Genomic DNA, 27145 nt, shown 5'->3' on the forward strand with positions numbered 1-27145 from the left:
TCAGAAAGCTGAAAAAATTGTATTCAATTGTGGCTAGTTTTCACTTTGCTGATGATATACTTGCTTAGTAATTTTAGTCAACAGATTAATAGTTCTCTTTAGGGCAACTGTTCCTAGTCTTTTTAATAACCTGATTTAACAATATAACTTTCTAGGGACCAACCCAAACAGGGCCAGCTTTGTTCTTTGGACATTCTTTATTAGCAAAATATAAAAGGGACAGATCATTTGAAATTTTAGCTTTTTAATAAGGATGATGAAGACACTTCAATCTCATAGATTTATAAAATCCTCTGATCCACCTGATGGATCAGAAATCATAACACTCTAACTTTATTCCCATTACTTTGAGGGAGAAACAAAAGGAGGTGATTCCACGATAAGTTACAGTCGTAGTGTTTCTTACTAGAATGTGGGCTTCTTAAAGAAATGAACCACAGAATTTCCTTATCCTTCAGCATAGTTGTTGGTACCAAACATGCTCAATATTTACAATTTTGTCCACAAAAAACACTGAAGAGACAACAAATATATAATCAGATTTAAATACAAACACCAGGAAAGTTAGGAAATATTAAGAAATTAACTCAGGATTGGGAAAACATAGAATACACTGAGGGAATGCGGGAGAAAAGGACTAGTTCCCAAATCAATCCAGTTTTATCTGTACCAGAATAATGAGACAATACCATTTTCAAAGAAATTAACTTTTATTTGAAAGGAGAATACTTTTCCCCACACCTATCTTCTAAGGACTTTATAATATACAATAGTCTGCTTAACCACTGTCCCAATATGAAAATTTCTAACAGCAAATTAAACAAATTGCTCTAGTTAATAAATAAGGGTTGTCCTTCACTGATTAAGGGAATAAACTTCAAGAAGTTTAACACAAAAATCACACTTTATAAGTTTGTAAGGTTTAACAGATGTATTTAAAATACAACATAACATGGAGGAGTCCACAAGCTTTTCATCTCTAAAAAACAAAGACTTAATTTTAGGGTTCAAAAATTCCATTCTTCAAAAGAAATGACCAAGTGTTTTCTTCTATAATAGCTTCAAACTTTTCTACACTCAACTATTTGTTCATGCCACCCAAACTTGACATGACTGAACTATTTTGTGTGTTACTATCATACCCAAAAGAAAGTTAAAGAAGGAAAGTTTGTTGTAAATGCAGATTTCTAATACGTCTAGCACAAAAGAAGCTTTAAAAGGGTCAAATTCTTTCCTCATTTGATTACAAGTTAATTTTCTGTAAAAGCAATGAAAAATCATTTACAAAGCATTAACACTGGGTTTCCTTTTTTACTCAAGATGTTTACTCAAAATGACAATTAATTCTCAAGATATAATAAAAAGACTGGAAAACATCAATACCATTGACAAAGTGTAGATGCTAAATAAACCAAAGATTTTTTTAAAGGGTTCTTTTTAAAGAGTAGCAAGGATTAAAAGCTTGGAGAAATCCAGAATTAAAAACAAAACAAAACAAAACAGAGAGAGAGAGAGAGAAAGAGGGAGAAAGAAACACGTCCAACTCCAACATTCAGTTTATCAATAGCGTCCTGAAAGAGAAAGAACAAAAGAAATGTTAAAACATGACAATTATAGTTTGACCTGCTCAATATTTTTCCAACTATTAACAGCCACCATATACTCCAATGTTCTAAACCGAAACATTTAGAAACAAGGTTCTTAATGTTACAAAACAAAAAGCTTACATACTTGGGCTGTAGGAACGAGACCTTGATCGTGATCTGTATCGACTATAATAAGGAGAAGGTGATCTTCTCCTATAGGAAATAAAAGATCATTTAAGCATAAAACACAGGCAGATGAAAATAATAAAAATAATTTAAAATAATATTGAACCTAAGACAACAACGATTAAGTTCTGTGTGCCAATGACAGCAGAAAAGAACAGTCAACACATGGAACAGCAAAATACTGGCAAATACAGATATTTTCACCTCTTCTCAGTCTTGAGGAAAATCATTTCCCCCTATTTTCTCTCTCAAGAAACATCATATACAATCTATTTTGCAAATCAAGTTTTTATGCATATTTATCAAATAGAAATTAAAAGTGCCATGTAATACTATCACATCTAATTTAAACAGAGTTCACAAGCTAAAATATTACCTATATCGGTAATCATAGTCTTCATATCTGTCGTACCCTCGATCATATCCTCTATCATAGTAAGAGTCTCGCCGCCTGCCGCCACCTCCACCTCCGCCACCACCTCCACCTCCGCCACCACCACCACTACTATAGAGAAACAGAAAAACAGCAACATTTTACGTCAATATGAATGGTTATTTTCCATCATTTAATACAAAAAATAATTGGGTAAAAGAGAGAAAAGGGAGAAAAAATAACTTATTACAATTTCTTCACTGTCGCTGTGATAACTCATATTAATGAACTACTAAAACCAGTAGCACCAAAATGTGAAGATGTGTATCCCTAAGCAATTAAAATGACTTTTTAGTTTTTAAGAATTAAAAAGTAACTAACCTTAAACACTGAAGAGAATTAACCACCTTACATTGAGGGTCAGCACTGAAACAATTTCAAGATCTGGTATTTAAACCTTCTGACAATGAATTTAAATTCTTAGTCCCTTGGCCTGTTGTTTTCCAAACTTACTTCCTAATCATAGGGACACTATTTTTACTTTAGATTTCTATAGATTTTCCTGGTCAAATCCCGTATCCTCACCCAGTAAGGTTTCAAATTAGAAGCCTTTATTCCTTCTTTCACTTCCAAGAAATACTTCTGAATACATTACCTTTTGGTTGTGTTATATAAAAAAACAATACAATATAAAGCCTCCATTTATGTTATTCAATGAGAAAACTGGTTTTTTAAACTCTAAAATTAGTAAAATCCTTCCTAGACAGAGGCTTCCAAGGTCACACAAAACCAGAAAGAATAAATGCTAAAAAATATTTTTCTGAAATTTAATAATTTCCCCACTTGATAGTACCAAGAGCCAAGAATCCATTATGATAGTTTTAACTTGGCTCCCAGCTCAATTTATATATCTATATATGCAGTCTCAAAGAATACATGAGTTAACTTTCTAATAGAAAAAAAATCATTTTATCTTCTGATTAACCAAAATTTTGCAGACATTTCTGGCTCTTTTAGTTTAGCTTAGGCGATGTGAAATCTTACTGAGTTGGTCTGCCCATGTAGATCCCTGGTGTAGGTGTATGCGCTCTCTTGGTGATAGAATAATCCACACGAATTCTTCTACCGTCCAGCTCCATTCCATTTGCCCTTTCCATAGCCTATAAAGGAGAACAGACACAGAAAGTCATGCATAATCCACTAACCCTTAAGTAATAATTACTTAAAACTAAAGCACAAACATTTGTAATCCAAATAAATTCTAACTTTGAAAATGACACATCAAATGCAGAATGGAGGCTTGTATAGACATTTCTAGACTGCAACAATGTCCAGAACATATTGTAATCTACTCAGTCTAAAGAATAGTCAATAAATCTCCTAAGTAATTTTCCAGTTCTAGCTCTGGCTCACACCCCCATCACACTCCCAATGAGATCAGCAAGGGGGCAGGGGGATGAAGTCTCTTTAAGCTAAATTTTCTGTAAACTGCACAGGTAGTCTGCCATTTCACTTACAAAGAGTGGCTTCAAAACATTAATAGGGTGATAAGCTAAGATTTATGTAAGTTTCTATTTATAACCTGCTTGCTGTTCTTGTTTTTAGTTTGCAGCCCAGTATACTAAAACTGAGTAACCAAGAAGAAATGATGATAAAAGGGACACAGCACACATTTACGATAAAGACTCTCAGCCTATCACTGAGATTGAATTAACACAAAGATACAATTTTTTTTTTAAGGCACAAAAGAAAATATTTATTTAGAGTTAGAAAAGAAATCACAGCAAATTCCAGATTTTCAAAAGCTGACAAATACCAGAGATGTCATAAAATTGAGACAATGTACTTTCATTAATTAATTGCCTGACATACCTGTATATTACTTTCTTTCTACCTTTTGTGGCTGCATAATTTTTTTTATCTTCATTTTATTGAGATATATTCACATACCATGCAGTCATACAAGACAAATCGTACATTCGATTGTTCACAGTACCATTACATAGTTGTACACTCCTCACCTAAATCAATCCCTGACACCTTCATTAGCACACACACAAAAATAACAATAATAATAATTAAAGTGAAAAAGAGCAATTGAAGTAAAAAAGAACACTGGGTACCTTTGTCTGCTTGTTTGTTTGTTTCCTTCCCCTATTTTTCTACTCATCCATCCATAAACTAGACAAAGTGGAGTGTGGTCCTTATGGCTTTCCCAATCCCATTGTCACCCCTCATAAGCTACATTTTTATACAATTGTCTTTGAGATTCACGGGTTCTGGGTTGTAGTTCGATAATTTCAGGTATCCACCACCAGCTACCCCAATTCTTTAGAACCTAAAAAGGGTTGTCTAAAGTGTGCGTAAGAGTGCCCACCAGAGTGACCTCTCGGCTCCTTTTGGAATCTCTCTGCCACTGAAGCTTATTTCATTTCCTTTCACATCCCCCTTTTGGTCAAGAAGATGTTCTCCGTCCCACGATGCCAGGTCTACATTCCTCCCCGGGAGTAATTCACAAATATTTCACCTTAAGAGTCCCCTAAAGAGATAGTTCTTTTGTTTTAATTAAAACCCTGCACCCTGTACCTTGCTGTTACTTCTAGAAGAGTGCGGTATGTCCATTTTGATCTCACCTTTCAGAAGAATAATGCTGATACTTTTCTGATTAAAAAAAAAAACAACCCTCAAGCTTCTATCATATAAATACAAATAAGTGCCTGAAATGCCAAAACTGCAATGAATTTAACACATTTTCCGTCTGAAATTTCAAAAATAAGAATTCTCTAACACTTCCTTCCCAAACAACTGGGGCTAGGATTTTACACAGTAATACTCTCTATATTCATGCCAATAATAGTGATTTTTCTAATGTACACAGACACTGTAGCTTCATCACTTTAGGAAGCCTGTGCTGAAGGACTCAGGGCAACTATAGCCATACAGCAGTAACAGCACAACTCAAGGAAACCTGTATAATGCTGAAGTTGACAGTAACTAGTTTCAATTTGTAACTTAAAACAAAGGACAATCCAGCTAGCAAGTCTCAACTAGTCAAGCTATTACTTACGTACCACACTGCCACCTAGTGAACTCCAAATATAAAGGAACTTTTAAACTTGCCAACAGATAATGCCTCTGCCTTACAACTGAGCTCATTCCTTAATACTTCGTCCTTAGGCTCTAACACCAATAAATAAAAAATAACACTTTAGTAGAGGGAAACATTTGCATGAAGTTTTTTTGGGATTAACTAAAGTTGCCATTTAAAAAAAAATTTTATCCAGAAAAAAAAAAAAAAACATAGGAAAAAGAAACATGAGATATCATGAGCAACAAGTTTCACATATTAAAAAAACAAACAAACAAAAACTGTGATGGTAACACTTTGAAAAGATAAAAAATTTAACTTCAGGTCATATGTCCCGGTATTTCCAATTTACACGTTTACCTTAATCGAGACAGGGAATAAACAAGTCACAAATATATAATAGAAAAAAGCCCTAAAACTGACAAATTTGGAACACTACAGGACCTAATCAGAATGCCTATTACATAAATGACTTAATAAAATGAAATACAAAATAGAAATATCACTGATCTCCATTTTTTAAGGTCTGATAAAATTTTATTTAGGTTCAAATTCCTTATAATAGAATTTTCTAACTCAATCACTAGGAACTCGCATACTATGAGAAAGCAAGCTTATTCCTTCCTTTACAATTTTAATGCCTAACACATTAGAGCTGTACTATTTCAAATCATAAACATCAATTAAGATCATTTAATTAGGCAAATTCAGAATGATGCTGAAGAAAAATGAAGCGTCAATTCTCTCCATGTACTGTTTGTCAATTACAGACCAGAATGATAAATATTAAGAGAATAGAAAAATAAGGCTTTGCGTCTACACACAGGGAACTAATTTATAAAATATATTACATTTAAACACCACGTAACTAAATTGTAAGTAAATATATAATATCATGCACAGCAGAAATGTTTCAAGTTCACTATTTTTAAAATAGCATTCAATAACCTTTTCTGCTAACTAAAAAAAATCTAAATGATATTTCTTTTATTTCCACAGAAAATATTTCCATCAAGTATAAAAACGTATTTACCTCTTTTGAGTCATCTATTCTCTCAAAATAAACAAAAGCAAATCCTCGTGATCGCCCGGTTCGCTGATCATAAACCACATTGACACCACTCAAAGGTCCATATCGAGAAAATACTTCACGAAGATCTCTTTCTGTTGTGTATAAACTGAGGCCAAATACTCCAAGACAAGTGTTGGGATCAGGATTCGCCTATTGAATAAAGATGTAATTTAATTTAATTAAAACCCCAAATCAAAACACATGCAAATACTTTGCTTAGAATACCTCCCCAATATACAAGCATTACTCTGTTTCAAATTACTTGGAGATGGGCGATTAAGAACTAATGCAGATGAACCATAATTTTACAGTTCATAGTACATTCAGGCCTTCTTTGGCATACACTTCAGACTATTGCTATAGCCTGAATAAAAGCATTCCTAACTTATAGCTCAGCCATCTCACTTTTCAGAATGTATGAATCCTACGAATTCATCCCCAGTTAACACCCTATTTCTAATTATTATGTATGTTTTACACCCCTTGTAGATTTGTACTTAATCTGACTTCATGTCCAATTGGTGTTTAAACTTCCCCTCTCCATTTTAATTCCGCAGCAAGGATATTCAATGTTCCCATGATCCTAATATTATAAAAAAATAAAAGTACACTAGATTTCAGAATGTCATTAAATAATGGCAGACTACAGTCACAGTTAAGTGATTCAGTATCAGGTGGTGGAAGCGCAGCAAAGCATTAAAGCACAGGAACTTTACAGAGTCAGGCAACATGGATGAAACCTAGGCTCAGCTGGGGGCTACGAGGGTATTGGGTTGTTACACATCCAAGATTCAATTTTCTTATTCACAACATGAGGAGAAACTGTCTCACAGAGATGTTACGAGTATTAAATCAACTAAAGAACTTTCCACAGTGTTCAATATGTTAACTATTAATAGTATTTCCTCGTTTACTTCCCAACTGTGGTAAAACCTTGAATTTTATCTCAATATTCTCAACTCAGTCTCGGAATACCATTTTGTCCCACACATTTCATCTCTTTCTTAACTACCCAAAAGTTAAGAAAGGAAAATAAATTTAAACTTAAAAAAAAAATCACATACCCTGCTCCCTGTATGTCGTCTCCGGTTAGACATTGGAGAATGACTTCGGCTCCTTCGACGCCGGTATTCTGGTGTGTATGATCTACTTCGAGATCGTCTCCTATGAGAATGAGAGTGGGATCTTGATCGAGTGTAACGTCTATGAGAATGCCTCCTTGATCTCGACCTTTGAGAGAAATAATTTATATAAACATACTGAAACAAATGCCTAACTTCCTTCCTCCAAGGACATATACATAAATCCCTGCCTATTCCCAGCTTGTTTCTCCTGAGGAATATCCTCTTGATCACACAACCTCCTTCCTGCTCTTAGTCTATCCCTTCTACATTCAACCTTAATCTTACTTATAAACAAGCTACAGTATCTATCTTTTTAAAAAAAGAAAAATAAAACAAAAAATCCCACTACCACCACCCCAAAATCCTTTTGATTCTTGTCACCTTCTCAGGTTTCCAACCTTTCTAGCCTACTGGAATCTAGCATCCACCAAACTAATTTCTCAACAATTGAAAATGCCCGTCTAATCTAACAGACTTTTTAGTCTTTATTTCTTCAAGCTTTTTCAGCATCCCACACATCTGTCTACTGCTGCTTCCCGAGCACATCTTCTCTCTCATTAATTCCCAGTTGCTCTCAGGTGGTCCTCTTTCTCTGCCTATTAAGTTTCATTAATTTAACAAATTATTATTTACCATTCATATGACTAATACTTACCCAGACCAGTGGGGATGACAGTCATAAATGTAACTATTCTATAAAGCATTCAATAAACTTTATAAATGCTAAAGGCCCAAAGGTTTAAAAAAGAGAGATCATGTGGGAAAAGGGAATAAAAGTAATGAGGAAAAATTTTATGAAATGAAAACTGGGAGACTTAATAGACAGGTAGAAGACAGGGAAAAAGTGTTCTAGGAGTAGCAAGAATAAAGGTTTCTTGGAAAGAAGACAACTTTAGAAAATAGCAAAACAGTACAACCTACTAGGAATTAGGATACTTGTAAAGTAATGAGAGTGAAGATTAGGAGAGGATCGAGGCAATATTGGGTAAAACCATGAATACCAGCCCAAGAGTATAAATGTACTGAAGGGAACAGCAAGTTATAAAAGGCTTCTGAGTAGGAAAGCAAACAGTAAAATGAGTTTTTACTCTAGACTACTACTGAAAATTCATCACTGGGGTGGAGTGTATATGAAGAAAATTTGTGCAAGAACACCAAACAGGAAATTCCTTCATTTTCCTTAGCATTGCTAATTTAAAGCCCCAGTTTCAAAAATAAAAAACAGAAATTAGAAAAACCCACCATTTCAAAAACTGACATTTTTAAGTAGTCATGAAAAGTAAGACATTAATTTAAAACCATAAACCTTTTATTATCTTTTTAAAAATCAAGTAGTGACAAGTACTATGAAAACACTAGAGTAAGAAAACAGAGATCCAAGATGGCGAATTAGGAAAGACAGAGCAAAATTCTCCTCCGTGAAAAGCACTAGATAAAAGACAGAAAGTGCTCTAGGGAAAAAAAAAAACTATATCCAGGGATGGTTCTATTTGTAGGCGACCACCTCTGTAGTATAATCTGAGGGGCACTGGAAAACACATCTATCCAGAGATATCTCTCCTTTACCACACCTCCACTCTCCAGTCTTCTAGCGAGCCTGACATTTTCACCATTGGATTTAATAACTGACCCCAACAATATGAGAACCAAAAAGAACCTTAGAATTAATCTGGCTCAACTCTCTAATTAAACAGATAATGTTATGTGCCTTGCCCAAGGTAACATTCACTCTGTAATAAATGCCACCAAGCACAATGCCAGGTACTAGGCAAAGGAAGATACCACTCCTCTCCCCACCCTTGTCTTTCTAAATTCACAATCTTATCTAATGAGAGACAAAATTCAACTTAAGAGCTTTGAAAGAAATGGGAACCCTGGGTCACAGGAACAGAGAGGAAGGTTTGCTGGTCTTCAATTGTCAAAGTACTTGGAAAGAAAATTCTCAAATAGCTCAGAAGTATTATCTTAACTGGAGGATCATGGCATGCTGGTACTTTCTATGTGGTATGGCATGATACCATTATGAGCTGAATCAGGCCATAAAACTCTATATTCTAAGAAAAGACAAAAGTTCAAGTCAAATGAGCTTAGTAAGATGAGCCAAATCCAGTTAAAGAAAGCTCTTCCCCCTCAAGCATGCTCTGTATATGTGGGGCCATGGTACGACTCAGGAGGCCAGCATAATAATTTTAAGTAACACATTCAGAAAACCATTGATGTCATAACAGTCCACTGTTTTGGGGATGAGGGGGGTGGGGGGTGCGAGGATGAGGAGGAGGGAGAACCACTGTAACAAGACTGGCCAGCAGTGGATAATCACTGAAATCTGCGTTAATGGTACAAAGGGATTCATTATACATATTCCCTCTATGTTACTGTATGTTTGAAACGTTTCTATGGGCGACAACCAGTAAAACTGAAAAGCCGGTAAAGAGAATTTCATTCTCTGAGCAAATGCAAAACGTTTATCACTTAAGTGTCTATGTGCAGCTGGTTATCTTCATTTAAAGCTTCGGAAGACACAAAACAAATTAAGGGTAACAACAGTGTGAGCAAATACTACTATCACACCCCTTTTTAATTTTTAACTTTTTGAATAGGATACATTCACATCATTCAAATCTCCTTAATATTAATACATAAAGGTATACATTAAAAACTCTGGCTCTCTTTCCCCCGGTTTACCACTCCCAAGTAATTAGTTTCTTGGGCACCTTCCAGTTTCTTTAAGCAAATATCATACATCATTCACACTGTCCTGTATCTTGCTTTTTTCACTTGCCAGTGTATTTTGAGATCTTTCCGTAATAGTAAACTGTCCTTATTCTTTTTTCTGGCTGTAGAGGATTCCACTGTATGGATGTACTATAATTTATCTCATTTGGGTTGTTTCCAATATTTTCATACTATAAGCCACATCATACCTATCTTGTGAACAGAATTAATTTTATTAAAACAAGGTAGCTCAATATGTACTGGGACTATTGTATAGCTGTGCTGGTTTGGATATATTATGTCCTACAGAAAAATGCAATCTTGTGGGGGCAGACCGATTAGTCTGTTGATTAGGGTGGAAACATTTGATTAAATTATTTCATGGAGATGTAGACCCCGCTCATTAAGGGTGGGTCTTAATTAAATCACTGGAGTCCTGTAAGAGAGCTCACAGACAAAAGGAGCTGGAGCAGCTGAAAGAGACTTTTGGAGAGATGCATGGGAGCAGACAGAGAGGCTTGCTGACTCTTACAGACGTTTGGAGATGCTAAGCTAAGAGAAACCCAGAGACATTTTGGAGAACACCATTTTTGAAATACAACAGGAGCAAAGGGAACAGCAGACGCCAGTCACATGCCTTCCCAGCTGACAGAGGTGTTCCGGATGCCATCAGCCATTCTTCAGTAAAAGTATCTTCCTGTTGATGCCTTAGTTTGGACCCTTTTATGGCCTTAGAACTGTAAATTTGTAACTTAATCCCCTTTACAAAAGCCAAAAAAAAAAAAAAGGTAAGAGAATAAAAAGTGTGCGCATGCTAATATTTAAAGTTCTTGGATGACCCATGAGGAGAGAACTTAATGAAGTAATACACGAGAATTCTAGGCTGAGGGCAGCAAGTGCAAAGGCCCTAAGGTGAAAATACGTTCATTTCTATCTGTACATCTTAATCCTATATTCTGTGCTACTGTTCACATGTGGACATTTAAATCAAATCATTACTGAGTGCTTAGTAAATCAAGCACTGGATTAGATCCTGGAATACCACAGAGAAAAAGACTGGGGACCCCAGGAAAAGTACAGCCTTTTAACTTATTCTGTTTTTATGCAAGCAGATTTTATTAGAAGTCATAAATGTCTGTACTCAAGAAATTATGACTTACCAAACCATCTGTCCTAGCTTTGTTTTTAATCCATTCTATCCATCCCAGTACACATGGGACAGTGAATGCACTAAACCTTGCAGTATGCGGTTCACTAGAGCTTTCGCTGCTGCTGCTGGTGGAAGCCTCATCATAACCTGAAGATGTTTATATTCAAATTATACCTGATCAAGCACCCCACCCTGGGTCTACTGAAAATCAGAATCCTCAGGTAAAGAATGTACCTGGAATATGAATTATGAAAAATCATCCTAAGTCACTGATAACCAGTACAATAAATCTTCATCAATCTTCTCCACAATAAATTACATACATATCTCCAATGGAGAAAAATGATCTTCTTATTGTACCAATCTTGCTGTTATAAAACCAAACATTAATTCTCAAATACCAAGCATGCTGAAGTCAATCTATGTCTACAGAATTTGTATTAATAGCTAATATCCAATAGATTAATTGAGCCAGGAGATGATTCTGGTTTATCTAAGTCTTTATTTTGAAGATGCTATTCATTTCTAAAATGCACAATCTGAGGACAAGCTACTTTGATATTCAGTCTTTGATGAGATTTCTACACAAAATATAGCAGAAATGAAAGATTTGGCAAAAACCCCTTGGCTCTGAAAAACCCAAGGGAAGTATTTTAATTATTACTTTAAAAACACTTACCTGGATTTTGATCTCGATCGAGAATGAGATTCAGAGTGTTTGGAAACCCTTGATGGACTACGAGATCCTGACCTGCTCTCCGATTTTACACGAGCAGGAGTTCCCGTTGGAGATTTTGACTGAGAGCGAGACTCCTAACAAAGAAGACAGTATTACAAATGGCACTGGTCACGTAGATGCCTACCACCTAACATTTAAAGTACCGTAATTATTTTATATTGATTGCTCCTGAAAAACAAATGGTTAGGCAACACCCTCCAGAAAAAATTTCAGCTCATTAATAACCCATTGTTAATACTGCTAACTGTCCTCAACAATTCCCTACTTGAACCAGATCACCAATTCTCTATTAACTAAGTAATCATGCAAATTCATCTACAACTTGATCATACAGACACTGGAACATAAACCATACATTTACTTAACCTAGGACCCATTCATTCTTCCAGATTCTTTTAATTCTACTTCACTCTTGCTTTCTACTTCTCTTCATTCTTCATTGAGTTTTTCATTTTTCATACTTCGTGTATTCTTCCCCAATTCAAACAATTCAAAATAGCCTTAAAAAAAAATATTCAAGTGCTTCTATCTGACCAATCTTCTGTTCAATTTTTTCCCCCATTCAATTTTAATTTTCTGATCTTTAATACTTTTCATTAGCCTTCTTTTATCTTGATTTATCTTCCACATTCTTGGAAAAAACTCTTCAATTTCTTCACGAACATTAACCTTAATGGAAAAAGAACATTTAGTATATTTAAGCACGTGGGGATTACAAAACTCTGCTGGGTTCAGAATGTTATCTACCAAATAGAAAAGCCAGCAGGTAAAGTGCAAATAACTAGTTTATTAAAAAAAAAAAAAAAACAATTTTATAATCTTTAAAATTGTTCAAATGTCTAGATTCTAATAATTAAAGAGAATTTACTGAATTTCTCTAAATGTTTTTACCATACTCTTCACCCTCCTCCCCTTTCATGTTTCATTCTAATTCCTAAGTGAACAATTTTAATATAAATTAATTCAAACATAAATCTAACATGATTTGTTAACTCCCCCCACCTGAGTGTTACGTTTCCACTATTTTATAACCTGAATATTCTTAGTGATGTAAAAATAAGCTTTCACTAAGCCATGTTAAGAAATCAAGATACAGTTATTAAAATAAAGCACCCCAGGCTAAAGTATTTGCACACATCTATCTAAACTGACACATTCATGATAGGAAACATGCTACGGGTCAAATAAGTTTAAAAATCAGTAAATTACTAATGTCCACTTCCAATTTTGTTTGAACATTATCTTTGCTCACTGAGTTCACCAGAAAGATATGCTCTAAGGCAAATCAGCATACTGAAAAAAAAAGGGAAAAGCATGAAATTCTTACAATTTCCCTATATATTTATGTATTTTTACAACGGTGCCATTTCAAAATGCCATGTTATCCCGAAATGTCATAACATAGAAGAAGCTACAAAATTAATATGATGGCCTTTATCTTTGATCTCACCTTTTGTTCATAGTTTTTGCATATTTTATGCACTTATGTATACTGTGCTCCCCTTTCTGATATCCTATGTAAATCAAAACTTTCCAAATCAAATAATTCAGAAGTGATTTAAAAAAAATTCCATGCAAATGATTAAAGAGCAAAGATTATTTTATAACAAGGGGAAAAAAGTCACCCTTTGTATTTTGCAAATAATTGTAGTTAACTATAAAGCTAAATCTGTACTCACAGTATACTAGTCTGCACAGGCTAATGAGTATTTATTGGTAATAGAGTATATATTATCTATAACTAATTATGTATCAAAACATTTTAGCTTAAGTGATTTGACAGATATGAGGCACTTCTGAACACATTAGGATGGACAGTTTGGTTTCCTTGTCCATTTAAGCCTTGATTATCAGTGTAATTATTTCAATTTCACACCAATTTTCTTTTGTGTTATACAACTATGATGCATTTCTTTTGATAACCTAAGTTTTCCTCTACTTCAAGTTTAATGTCAAAAAAGTTATTCTCTAGGCCTATTTTTTCAGATGAAATATGAAATATATAAATAGCTTTCTGTTGAATGCCAACCTTTCCCATCTAGCTACCTTTATAATAATTCTTTCACCACATCCCAGACACCGTCTAAATTCCTGGACAGATTTCTGGAGTAGGAATGATAGCAATTTAGCCTTTTTCATTCATTTAAACACTGTAAAAGCAGCATATTCAGCACTTAAAAAAAAAAAAGAATGGCTAATTTGCTTGTAACTAAGCCTCACTGATTGGTTCATTAAACTGATAAGACATTTTCCTCTTTGGCTTACGCTTCTGTAAAACATTCTCTGGCTTAACATTCATTTAAGCTGCTGCTGAATAGCAGTAGATGGAAGATTATCCAAAAGCATTACCACAGCCTTTGCTTTCTGAGATACCATAAACCTTTAATTAATTAATTTTACTAAGATATAAACTAAAATCTAACTTTAAACACAAAATTTATTCAAAATGTTTATGTGACATAATCTGTCTTCAGTACATAAAATTTTATGGTCCAAATATATCTGCAGTTTTTAAACTTTCAAGACTCTCCTCATCAACATAACTTTAATAGTTATTGAAAATTACTTTTCCAGAATTAATGTAAACACACTAACTCAGAACATCTTAAAATTTAAATTTTAAACCCCAATTCTGGAGTAGCAAGTCATTAGAAAAAAACGCAATTTTCCTTTTAATTGGGTGACAAAGCATCTTTTCCAAAGACATCAGCATATTTAGAAGCCTTACTTTTTATTATTGAAGGTGCCCAATTACCTAACCTTTGTTGCCTCACACACAGATTGTCTGCCATTCCCTTTTTGAAACTCAGGGAATTCTAAATCTGCATAATTTTCTTCACAGAGAACACTTCTCTTCACTTCCCAATTCTGACTCACCTAGAAAGGTAAATCAATAACCATCAGTAAACCTAACCTAAAAACAAACTACAAAGTACAAAATAAACATTAAATATTTCAGAAATATTTTTACTATACACCAAAAACTTAGCATCTCATTGTAATAACTGGTGTTTAATAGTCTTCACACAGAAAATCACACTAATAGTTAACATTTTTAAGTAACTTATTTCTCAAAAGACGTTATCAAATAAATACATTACTAAGCTGTGCTTTAGAAAACCATGCTACAATAGTCTTTTATGGACAAATGTTAGATAATCCATTTCCACTTTGTTACTTGTCTTCATTATGAAAAATAATTTCAACTTTTTTTCAAATAAATTCATGAAATGATTCAGGATTTGTAAACTGAATCAAAATTGAAAATAGAAAACAAATTAAATGCTGTCCTGTTTCACTAGACTTCACTTAATCTGCTTGTAAAACTCGTTAGTAAAATTCCTCAGTAACCTGTCCCTGGATCCAACCACCTGCCTAGTTGAAATGAGGAGATAATGACAACCAAATCACAGCACAAATTTTAACAGAAATCTTAAATAAGCCTCCTGTCTATTTTACCTATTATAAACCAGAAGCCAGACAGAAAATTCTCTCAAAGCACAATCTGTTCGAACGGTTTTTGTTTATTTGCTTCTTTAATTACTCTTTATTATCAAGGTACCTTTGCTGGTGGCTGAAGAACACAGCCAAAAAGAATAAAAAGGGTGGAGAGCTAACTAACAATGAATACTACAAAAGCACAATAGTGTACACAATAAAAGCAATCTTAAGAGTCACCTTCCTTTTCTGTGTTAGTTTTCCACAACGACTATTTCTTATTCTTCAGAAAACGGGTGTTATATATGTGTGAACTTCGTTGCAGAACACAAACCATTCCTAAAGCAAGAAATAACTGTAGTGTCTTTTAGTACAGCTACCAGTACACTACACAGGTGAAATAAAAAAATTCGAAAACAATATATGCTTAGTACTTAATACCCTTTAAAATAAACACATAAACCAATATAAATGCTATAGTTACACTGTAATCCATTCCAATATTAAGCCAAGGCAAAGCTATGCCAAGTAACAGCACCAAATTTACATGAATTCAAGTCTGTGAGTATAAGCTTGTAAACAAATTCTCCCAAAATGTTTTTCACTATAAAATTTGAGATCTACGAGCATGGGACTTGCCCCTATGAAGCTCATTACCACAAAGGAGAGTCTAAACTTGCATCTAATGGTGCCTAAGAGTCTCCCCCTGAGTACCTCTTTGCTGCTCAGATGTGGCCCTCTCTCTCTCTGAGGACAGGTGAACTCACTGCCCTCCCCCCTACGTGGGACCTGACTCCCAGGGGTGTAAATCTCCCTGGCAATGCAGAATATGACTCCCGGGGATGAATGTGGACCCAGCATCGTGGGACTGAGAGTATCTTCTTGACCAAAAGGGGGATGCAAAATGAGACGAAATAGTTTCAGTGGCTGAGAGATTTCAAATGGAGTTGAGAGGTTACTCTGGTGGACATTCTTATGCACTATACAGATAACACCTCTTAGGTTTTAATGTATTGGAATAGCTAGAAGTAAATACCTGAAACTACCAAACTCCAACCCAGCAGTCTGGACTCCTGAAGACAATTACATAATAATGTAGATTACAAGGGGTGACAGTGTGATTGTGAAGACCTTGTGGATCACACCCCCTTTATCTAGTGTATGGATGAGTAGAAAAACGGGGAGAAAAACTAAAGGACAAACGAGGTGGGATGGGGGGATGATTTGGGTGTTCTTTTTTTTCACTTTTATTTTTTATTCTTGTTCTGGTTCTTTCTGATGTAAGGAAAATGTTCAGAGATAGATTGTGGTGATGAACGCATAACTATGTTATCATACTGTGGACAGTATACCATGGATGACTGTATGGTGTGTGAATGTATTTCAATAAAACTGAATTTAACAATAATAATAAAAAAAATTTGAGATCTAGTTCCAGAGAAATACAGTAGTGCATTTAACTATATAAAAAAATTCAACAATGTGTCCAAAAAGGGGGAAAATGTACCTAAAATTACCCAAGTAATTCACTATATTTATTGTACTAAGAACTTCATTTGTTGGAACTTATAAAATTTCAGTCTACAGAAATAAAAGTTCTGCCTCCTTTTTGCTGGGTATGACAGGACACCCTTAGGCTTATAAAAGAAACACTTCCAGTCTCTTCTTAATCCCTAACTGATAATAGAGCAATCCCTTAAAAAGTAAATGATTGTTCATAATATTAGCTATTTTAAACTATAATTTCCCTATGTTATTATCTATAAGTATGAATTTCCCTTCTTTTAAGATCATACCAGCATTGCTACACTCTAAGCGAGGTTAATGTGGTATTAACCTAGCTATATCTGCAAAGATTCACACAAATATTTTAATGTTATATGTCTGCTTATTCTCCAAATTTGGAACAACTCTGGATACTTTTATCATAACAAAATGATTTAGAAATTGGCATCTATACATATATATTCAAATTTAAACTCATTTTCACAATTGTGAAATTACCTGTAAAATTTATACTTTTGTAGAAATTTTAAACATGGCTCATAATCTTGGCCAGCTTGTCTATCATAATCAGTTGTAATATCCCAAACACAAGTGTAAACGTGGCAATTTCAAAATATTTACAAAACAAGTTTATAAGGACTAAAGTGGTTTACCTATATTAAAAGCCAATAAATAGCAACTGAAACCAAACTACTACGAACTTGTTACAACACTCTCCACTTAAGATTTTATCTTCTGCTATCACAGGGGTCTTGAATAAGCCTTGAATAAGTCAGATTTATGGGGCTCTAGTTTCAAGGAAAAATAACTTTTCTTCCATCTCAGCTGTCAGTCTAGTCACTCCAAGTTTGATGAAAATCATGAGACAATAAGACTTTTACACAATTGCATATGGCAAAAACTTAAAGCAGGGAGAGGGCACCACGTTCCCTTTCATTATTACCCTCCCAGCGTTTCTATGGTGTTTACTGATTCTTTTCCCCATTGATTGTTACTATTTTCTCACCTCCATTTCTCCCCTGCTAAATCTGGTAGGGCACATGAACAAATAATCAGTATTACCTCACTCAGCATGTGGGGGGAGACATACATATATACACACACCTTTTACAAAGGTCCCACAGTTATTACATGCTTCGACTCACTGAGAGATCAAGGAGATGGTTTTCATACTGTAAGGAAAGTTCTAGGAAAATATTGTGACCATTCATGGCCATTTCACACTTGTTATACCATATAAAAATAACTCCAAGTTCATTTAAAAAAATTAAACTCACAGACAAAATCCATTTGTCCTTTTTTATGACTCTCATTCCTAATAAATAAATTCCTTGATAGTCTTCTAGATTTCAAGACTCTTTAGTCTCATTGTAGGGATGGTATAAAACATAAGACGCATCTGTGAAAATCTATAAAATTACAGTCATGCAGTTGCAGGTACAAATACTTATACAACTCCTTTTTAAATCACACCCCATATATAGCAAACAAATTCAATTGGTACCCCTCAGTGAAAGAATCTCAAATATAGACATCTGAGCTTAAGATTTTTCCTAAATTTATAAATTCTTTCCTTAAAGAGGGAAATCAGAATAAAAAACCATTAAATTTAAAAATGATAGTACTTAACTTTAGGAAAATAAATTACACCCAAGGAAAAGACTCAGGTTTAATACTTCACCATTTTGCAACAGATTAACTTGGTGAAATATAAGAAATTAAATTGCTGAAGAAGCTGAATTAAGTCTTTTAAAATTCTTCCTTAACTTTTAAGAAAAAGAGGTGCAAACCTTACCAGGACTCTCACATTTATTATTTTAAAATTTCACCGATTATCTCATACTTTAAGAAAGGGTACTCTAGGAGCCTCATAAAAATATTCCAGCTATTCAAGAAGTCAGAACCAACCCTGAAAGGAAGGAAACATAAGCAGTATCTTTCCTCTTCACTACAAAGCATATTACAAATATTTTTGGAACTATAAGATTGATCCCTAAACAATAAAGAAATCATTAAGCTCTACTGAAAACACTGGGCCATTGTACAAGGAAAAAAACCTGGCCTTTTTTTTTTAGTTTTAAATACTATTCATTTAAAAATAATTAGTAGAAAAGGCACTAAAATTTTTTAGATCAAAACCCTAAATTTATGAAGATGACATGCAGAAGGCCACAGCTCAAGTGCCAATGTCGCCCCCAATTCCAAAAAAACATTTCCACTAAGTTTCTGGTAACTTTTTTTTAATGGCACCACTCTTCTCCTGGGTCCCTTGAAATTGTCTCACTCATTCTTTACATCCCACTGCTGCCCTATTTATACCATATTTTTCTTAATTTCCTTTGTTAAATATTTCAAGTGCTCTCTACTACTCCTCCTGTATCCAGTCTCTCTAGTCTTTGCTAAAGTTCTTTTCATTATGCCACTCCTAAAACTAAAAATCTATATATGACTCTACTGCATACTGGCTTAAATCACAATTCCTAAATCTAGGATTCAAAGCCCTCCATTATCTGATTGCATATTTAGTCAAATCTAACACTATTCCAGTACAAACTTCACCTCACCTCGCATCCATACAACATTCATTTCCCCAATCCTAAGATTCAATGTAAGCTTTACCTAGGCTTTCTCCTAGCTCACAAAGCTGCTCAACTCAACTCCATTTTCTGAATACCTTATTAATTCTATCACAGTTTAGCACTTGATTATAAATTTACTCTTACCCAGATCTGAGCTGTCAGTCATTTCAAATTAGACCGCAAGTTCTCCTTTTCTGAAGAACACCTAACCTTATTAGAAAAGCAGCAGATGCTCAGTGAGCTTCACCTCAGGCAGAAGAGAATTTGTTTTGGTTAGGGCAAATTATAACAGAATTTGGTCAATTATATTTACTTTCCTAAAGTTCCTTTACTCCTGTCCTTTAAAATGGAAGAGACATTAACCTATAAGAAAAAATAAAGTTTCAGTAACTGCTTTTAGCAAACTCCATTAACTGAAGTACACAGTGTGCTCTTTTTGAAAAAGTAAATCCACACACATTCAGCATAGTGTATGTACATATTTGAGCAGTGATCTGGGACTTGTCTCAGATTCCTGGCTGCCTGGTCTTCTGGGCCTCAGTTCTTTAACTCTTAAAAATTGTAACAAGACTCTAGCCCTTCCAAGATTATACGGAGCAGTAAATAGGAAAACATGCCAGAGATTTTTTATTCTAAAATGCTATAAAAGAAGGAACTATTCGTTTTAGCTTTTTTCTTTAATATGTCCAACAGTCTAGGAAAAATCACCTCTAATTCTATAAATGTAAAATGGGGTTATATGTGTCCCATATATTCTATAGATAAAGCAAGTGAATTTATTCTAAAGTGTTAGTGGCATACTTCTCACTAATGAAATTCCTACACAAAGGAAAGCATACATTTAATCCATAAACTAGATTTGTAATAATCTCCACAAATGCTTCTGATAACCTTACATTTGAATACTGACCATCAGTCAATGCTTTCCCTAATTTATTTTGGTCGAAGGGAAGTCTGAAGTACAACCACTTAAACACCTCATCACATTATCATTTGAAAATCCCGTTTTGAGCCTCTCTAAATGGCTGCTACATTAAACCAAAATACAAAAATAAGAAAATATTCCAAATAAAAGAGTTTGTGGTTAAAAGATTTTCTAAAAAAGGTCCCTGTGGTTTAAAAACCAAAAGCTCTTGCAAGTATCAAATAGCTTTCAGAAACAGAAAAAGAAAATATACACCCTCAGAAAAATTTCTGGGGGTCTTATCACCGTAAAAAAAAAAAAAAAGCCATAAAAAGATATGACAGGTGAGCCCTGAAAGTATTAATTACTCAATCTACTGAATTCATTTACAATAAAATACACCTGGGTACCCCTTTTAAAACTATTTATACTTCAAATGGTGATTAAAAAGTAAACCCCCTTTTCTATTAAATAATTAATTCCTTTGTATATTTTAGTTTAAAATTGGGTGGGAATCTTATACATATTACTTAGGTGGGTAAGATGACAAGTATCTGGAACTTATTCCCTTCCTTGACTTGATGACAAACTAAAAAATAAGAACTAAAGAAAACAAAATTACAGTAGTCAGTCCTCTTCATGTCCCCACAAACCAAATCAAAAGGAACATTAACAAAAAAAAAAAAAAAAAAAAGACAAAGTTAATCGGAGAAAAGCAAAGATGAATGGATAGCAAATTTTTTTCCCCATAACTATCTACTATTTTCAAAACAAGCAGAAGCTTACAGCTACCACCAAATATTTTTATTGTATGATTTTAAAAAGTTTTGCTGGATCAATACATCATCCTAAAAAATAAGCAGATTCAACTACTCATTTATATCTATGCCCCAAATTCTATCAAAAAAGTCCAATCTTAAAGGAATTAAAGTACTTTTTTATTTCTAATCTATTACTTTGAATCTCTTTTCCCAAAAAGAAAAGCCTCAATTGACCTGATCTGACTGACTAGTTCCAGGTGTTTCAGTATATATTATGAGCTTCCAAAAAAAAACACAAAAACAACATTCAGTCCCTCCAGCACACACCTCAACTGTTTGTATTTCCCTAGTAACAAGAATAAAAACCAACACAACAGCCAGTACATGTTGCCTGAGAATTTTGTTTTCTTCTCAGGGTTCCGCACTAACTCACACCAATTCCTACTACGAGGATAATTTCGGAAACATAATTCAAACACTGATAAATGTTGTAGAACATTTAAGCCAGAAATAACATTGTATTTTCTGTCATGTTCGTATTTATCCGACCCCAAATAATGAAAAGCTTCTGAGCCCTCTTTGCTGGGGGATGGGGTGAGAAGAGAAATGGAGAGGACCTGTCATTTTCAGGTAACTTTATGAATTAGGTAACAGTATAAACCGACTAGCTATTTTTAAAATACTGAGCCATGAAATTCGTTCAGTTATGTAAGATTAAAATCAGACGGAAGAGTCCTCCCTCTTTTTTTTTTTACCGTAAAAACCTGTAAAGGAGTGGTCAGTTTTTAGATGAAAAATCACAGGAAGAAAAGAAGCATTAGAGTTGACGTATAAAGAACAGAAAAAAAAACCCAACATCAAGGAATCAGAAAAGGCGTTAAGAGAATTTCCACATTCATTCTGAAGTGAAAGTAAAGTAAAGGGGGCATTAAGGGAAAAGGGCTCCTTGCGTAGTTTTCCCCTCACAGCTCTTGTCTTAAGAACGCTTAAGGGTCGATGCGGTCGTTGACTAACCACTTCATTAGGGTCGTCCCACCTTCAACCTCAAGGCTTTCGCCTTTATAGACGCAACGCCGCCGGTTCCAACAGAGACGCGGCCGCTCACTGCAATAGAGAGCCAAGGAGACACAGGCCCCAGCTAGTCCCACGCCAGCTTCTCCCCCACGGACCACAGACCCGCGCACTTTCGACCCCGAGACCCTCTACGATGCTCGGGGTCGTCAGAAATGCCACCGCAGGAAGCACCTTCTACTATCTAGCCGGAGGGGAACTCCCTGCCGCCTCCTCCCGCCCAACCGCGACAGGGACCTTCATCTCGGAAGAAATCAGGAAGCCTTAGGGGTGGGAAGAAGGGAAGAAGCAATGCGGGTGGGAAATAGGACCTAGGAGTCCAGGTATCAGTCAGTCTCCAAAAAGGAGGAGGGGGTCTTCCGCAGTGTTTGGGAGAAGGAGTGAAACACAGAAGCCATCTTAGGATGTGAGGAAGCAACGGCTATGGCTCCTGAGGTTGTTCCTCGCGCGACCCCGCAGGACTCCCCACAAACCCGCCCGACCGCGCTTGTCCCCAAGAAACCCCGAGCATTGGGCCGCCGCCGAAGACGGCTCCCGCGGCTTTGTACTCACTCTGCCCTCGAAGTTGTTCTCCTCTACATCACTCATGTCGGCCAGGCGCACTCCGGAACTAAATAATAGACAACTCTCGGCTTGAGGGCCTATGGCCTAATCAATTCGCTGACTGGACCGTGGGGAGAAGGAAAGAGTCGGCAACAACGGCCGCTCCACTCCACTCCCACTCGGTCGCAGGCTCCGGCAAAATGGCGCCGGTGCCGCCAGACCCTTCTAGCCTCCCCGGTGCGCGACGTAAGGGGGCAGGACATCTCTGTGATGTCACGAGGCCCCGCCTTCCGGCAGGCTTTGTGTTCGTTGAGGGTTTGTTTTGGCCTCCTCGTTGTGTACCCGGATGGGCAGCGTTCTGACACTCCCGGCGCTGGAGCCTCCCTTCCCAGCCTTGACCCGTAAACTCGTTTCTTTCACCTTTCTAGATTTTTCAGTCAGCGGCTGAAAAATGTCCCTTTAAATATTTTACAAATTTTTCTGATGTGAGAGGACAGAAAAAAAATGGAAGCTTATATTTAATGAAAAGAATTTTATTGGGGGGTGTTTTCAGATGTTTTTATTACTTCAACATTTATTTGCCTTATAATGTTATCGAAGTAATGCATGCACAGGTGAACTTTATAGTCCCCTACCACACCCCTTCCTTCCTCCAGTACCGTCTCAGACACAACCTTGTCAATTTTATTTTTGCATAATGCTTAGCCTCTTACCAGTAGTTTTGACTTAGATAGTTCCTTATATTTTCATAGCCAAGATTTCCCAAATCTGCCTACTTGGTTCCCAGTCATGGTAATTTCTGAGATGACTTGGAACTTCTACTTGGAAAAGCAATTTTTAAGATTAGTCTTCTCTTTAAAGGTTTTTTTCCCACAGTACTTGGTGATAAAAAGGCTGATATAGACCTTCACGGTTTCTGTTAGGAAAGTTAGTGCAGCATTATTATGAAGATTGCTTCACCTGGGCAAGATTTTGATGTTTGACTGTCTGATATTGATAGAACTAAACATATATGACATCTGCCTTTTAAAAAAATGTTTGATCTTTGTAACGAGGCTGATAACATCTGAACTTCCCAGTCAATCTTAGTATCATCAAAAGTAGGACAACCAGACATGACATACCTCATGGTGTGATGTAATAGAAAATACACAGAGACTCCTATGAAGTATTCCTGATCCCTTCAAATTAAACCCAAATCTAATCAAGTTGTAGATCTAAGTTTACAGGAAATACAGGACTTAGAAGAGTAAGTTTAAAAAAAATCAAGAGGAAAGTAATCAACTTCTACAGGAGTGATAACCTAATTTCCCAAACAGATTAAATAAATTTAAAAACAAGGGTAGAGAAAAGGTGGATTATTATAGACTAAAAAAGAACTAAGAGACATAATCAAATGTGTAACCCTTTCTGATCATGTTAAAACAGACTAACTATTTGAGACAACTGGCAAAATGTGAATTAGATGATATTCAGAAATTGTTACTTTTATTATGGGTGATAATAGTATGGTGGATACTTTAAAGAAGAAAGTCTTTACATGAAATGACATGATATCTGAGATGTGCCTTAAAATATTGCAGAAAAAAGAATGAATGGATAAATAAATAAGAAAGAAAGAAGAGGGAAGCTAATTGTTAAAATTGGTCAGTGGGTCTCATAGGAGTTCATTTTATTATTCGCTAAATTGTGTTTGAAATTTTTCATAATAAAGAGTTTTAAAAAAAATATTGCAGCAAGAGGCAACTTCTCCTGTGTCTTATTAAACTGATGCTGAAAGCACTTTTGAAAGAGAAGGCCAAAAAACTGTTCTATTTTTTTCTCTTCATTCTGAAATCATTTCAGGCTTATTAAAAAAAAAAAAATTGTAAAAATAGTACACAGAATTCCCTTTGCCCAGCTTCCTCAAATTTAATGTTTTATACAAACCACAGTACAATCATCAAAATCAGGAAATTGGCATACTATTAACTACTCTATAGACCTTATTCAAATTTCATCAATTGTCCCACTAATACTGTTTTTTTAGGCTAGGATCCAGTCCAAGATGTACAATGTGTGTAATTGTAATGCCTCCCTTTAATCTGGACAATTCTTTAATCTTTGTAGAATATCCTTCAATTTGGGCTGTCGTTTTCCCCTGATGAAATTCAGGTTAAGTATTTTGGCAAAAATATCACAGAAGTGATGTTGTACTCTTCTGTGCCTTGTATTGGAAGGTACAAAATGTTGATCTGTCCCATTACTGGTGATGTTATCCTTGATCACTTGTTTATCAAGTGGTATTTGATGGGTTTCTCCACTTTAAAGTTACTTTCCCTTTATTATGGAAAAGTACCTTGAAGGAGATACTTTGAGAGTATGTAAATAGTCTGCTTTCTTACCTGCAACAGGTACTACAGTATTTGCCAACTAGTGATATTCTATCATTCCTTCTACATTTATTAATTAGAAGTCTAGTCTAAGGAAGAAATTTCCCTTCTCTCCCATCTATTTATTCATTTAATTATTTTTATCAGTATGAGATCATAGATATAATATAGATATTTGTTTTATTCCATGGGTTATGTTCCATTGCTATCATTATTTGTTGCTAAAATTATCTTGTTTGAGCTTAATGGCTCAAATTTGGCTTTTAAGAGTCCTAGTTATCTCTCTAATTCTGAATGCATTTGAATCTTTTTATATGTTTAAGGGACATTTTTATGTCTTTTTTGTGAATTATCTGTTTATGTCTTTTTCCCCATTTTTAATTTTTTTTTACCCTTTGTCCCTAATTTTTAAGAGTTCTTTATGTATTTATTTGTGATATATGTTGCAAATATTCTCTCCCAGTTCATTAATTGTCTTTTGATTTTGTTTATAGCTTGGTTTTTTGATGTTTTTTTTTTTTTTGCATACTATTTTTTTCAATGTAATTAAGCTGTTCTTTTTTTGCCTCTGGATTTTGAGACATAGTTAGAAAGCCTTTCCCTACACTGAATTAAAGAGGAGTTTGCCTCAGAATTGAATCTTAGAACATAGCCTAACGTGGACATAATAATTGTAATAGTCCCTAGATTGTAAGCTCTTACAGCAGTTAACTCTATCCCTGAATTGTAAAGCCTATCTCTAAACTTTGAGATGCTGATCCCCTAGTGTATAACCTGATTGGTCTCTGGAACAATGCATATCTCTGAGACACCTGAAACTCAGAGCTAGAGCTCGGCAGATATGAATGTCAGTATTAGTGCATACAACCACTGTCAAAAAAAAAAAGCTGAAAAAGAGCCCAGACTTCAATTAGTGATATGAATGAAGCAGGTCTGGTTAAGACCAGGGCAAGCCAGGCCAAAGCGTGAAGGTTGAAACTGATTGTGTTTTAAAACTTCAACTTCCATATGAGACCAAGGGAAGAGATATCTATTTGGTACAGGATCTAAATTTTCTAAACTGTACAACTCTACAGTCAATTTGTTCAAACACCATAATTGCATGGAACTTTGAATAGGAAGTGAGATACGGTAGGTTAGTATAGGCTGGAGTGAAATAGTGACACATCCCAGAGTAATTTGGGCAGATAATTAAAAATATATTTACAGCCTCCCCCTCCCCAGCCCCGAGGATCTGGAGGAAGGTGCAGATGTGTTGGACATCCTCACCTGGACTGGTGTTGATGTTGTCACAAACATTGGGACTGGTGGTTTGATGTGCTGAGCCCTCGATCATGGGACTTGCCCTTATGAAGCTCATTACCACAAAGGAGAGTCTAAACTTGCATGTAATAGTGCCTAAGAGTCTCCCCCTGAGTACCTCTTTGTTGCTCAAATGTGGCCCTCTCTCTCTCTAACTGAGCCGTCTCGACAGGTGAACTCACTGCCCTCCCCTCTACGTGGGACCCAACTCCCAGGGGTGTAAATCTCCCCGGCAATGCAGAATATGACTCCTGGGGATGAATGTGGACCCGGCGTCGTGGGACTGAGAGTATCTTCTTTACCAAAAGGGGGATGCAAAATGAGACGAAATAGTTTCAGTGGCTGAGAGATTTCAAATGGAGTCGAGAGGTTACTCTGGTGGACATTCTTATGCACTATATAGATAACACCTCTTAGGTTTTAATGTATTGGAATAGCTAAAAGTAAATACCTGAAACTACCAAACTCCAACCCAGCAGTCTGGACTCCTGAAGATAATTATAGAATAATGTAGATTACAAGGGGTGACAGTGTGATTGTGAAGACCTTGTGGATCACACCCCCTTTATCTAGTGTATGGATGAGTAGAAAAATGGGGATAAAAACTAAAGGACAAATGGGGTGGGATGGGGGGAT

The 27145-nt window shown here is 35.4% G+C and overlaps 1 protein-coding gene across 5 annotated transcripts; it reads right to left on the reverse strand.

Moving 5' to 3' along the window:
• Window positions 1–691: 691 nt before the first annotated feature.
• TRA2A (transformer 2 alpha homolog) lies at window positions 692–23050 on the reverse strand. Of its 5 annotated transcripts, none has more exons than XM_037836901.1 (8): window positions 22845–23050; window positions 11974–12107; window positions 7370–7469; window positions 6267–6455; window positions 3190–3305; window positions 2149–2277; window positions 1732–1799; window positions 692–1571 (listed from the first exon to the last, which is right to left on the reverse strand). In XM_037836901.1, the coding sequence occupies exons 1-8, from the start codon at window positions 22878–22880 to the stop codon at window positions 1561–1563; spliced, it is 783 nt and encodes a 260-aa protein (XP_037692829.1). In that variant the 5' UTR covers window positions 22881–23050; the 3' UTR covers window positions 692–1560. The 5 variants fall into 5 exon arrangements, with proteins under 5 accessions (XP_037692829.1, XP_037692828.1, XP_037692831.1 ...); XM_037836900.1 differs by having other exon boundaries at window positions 7370–7535; XM_037836903.1 differs by having other exon boundaries at window positions 11974–12702.
• Window positions 23051–27145: the final 4095 nt, after the last annotated feature.

Source organism: Choloepus didactylus, chromosome 5 (assembly GCF_015220235.1).
Source record: "Choloepus didactylus isolate mChoDid1 chromosome 5, mChoDid1.pri, whole genome shotgun sequence".
NCBI classification, from domain to species: domain Eukaryota; kingdom Metazoa; phylum Chordata; class Mammalia; order Pilosa; family Megalonychidae; genus Choloepus; species Choloepus didactylus.

Excerpts from the sequence above, each read along its gene's own strand:
- TRA2A (XM_037836900.1), bottom strand. The coding sequence starts at position 22,880 with ATGAGTGATGTAGAGGAGAACAACTTCGAGGGCAGA. Across the intron at positions 12,108-22,844 it reads AGAACAACTTCGAGGGCAGA|GAGTCTCGCTCTCAGTCAAA; the intron begins GTGAGTACAAAG and ends CTTCTTTGTTAG. Across the intron at positions 6,456-7,369 it reads GACGACATACAGGGAGCAGG|GCGAATCCTGATCCCAACAC; the intron begins GTATGTGATTTT and ends TTTATTCAATAG.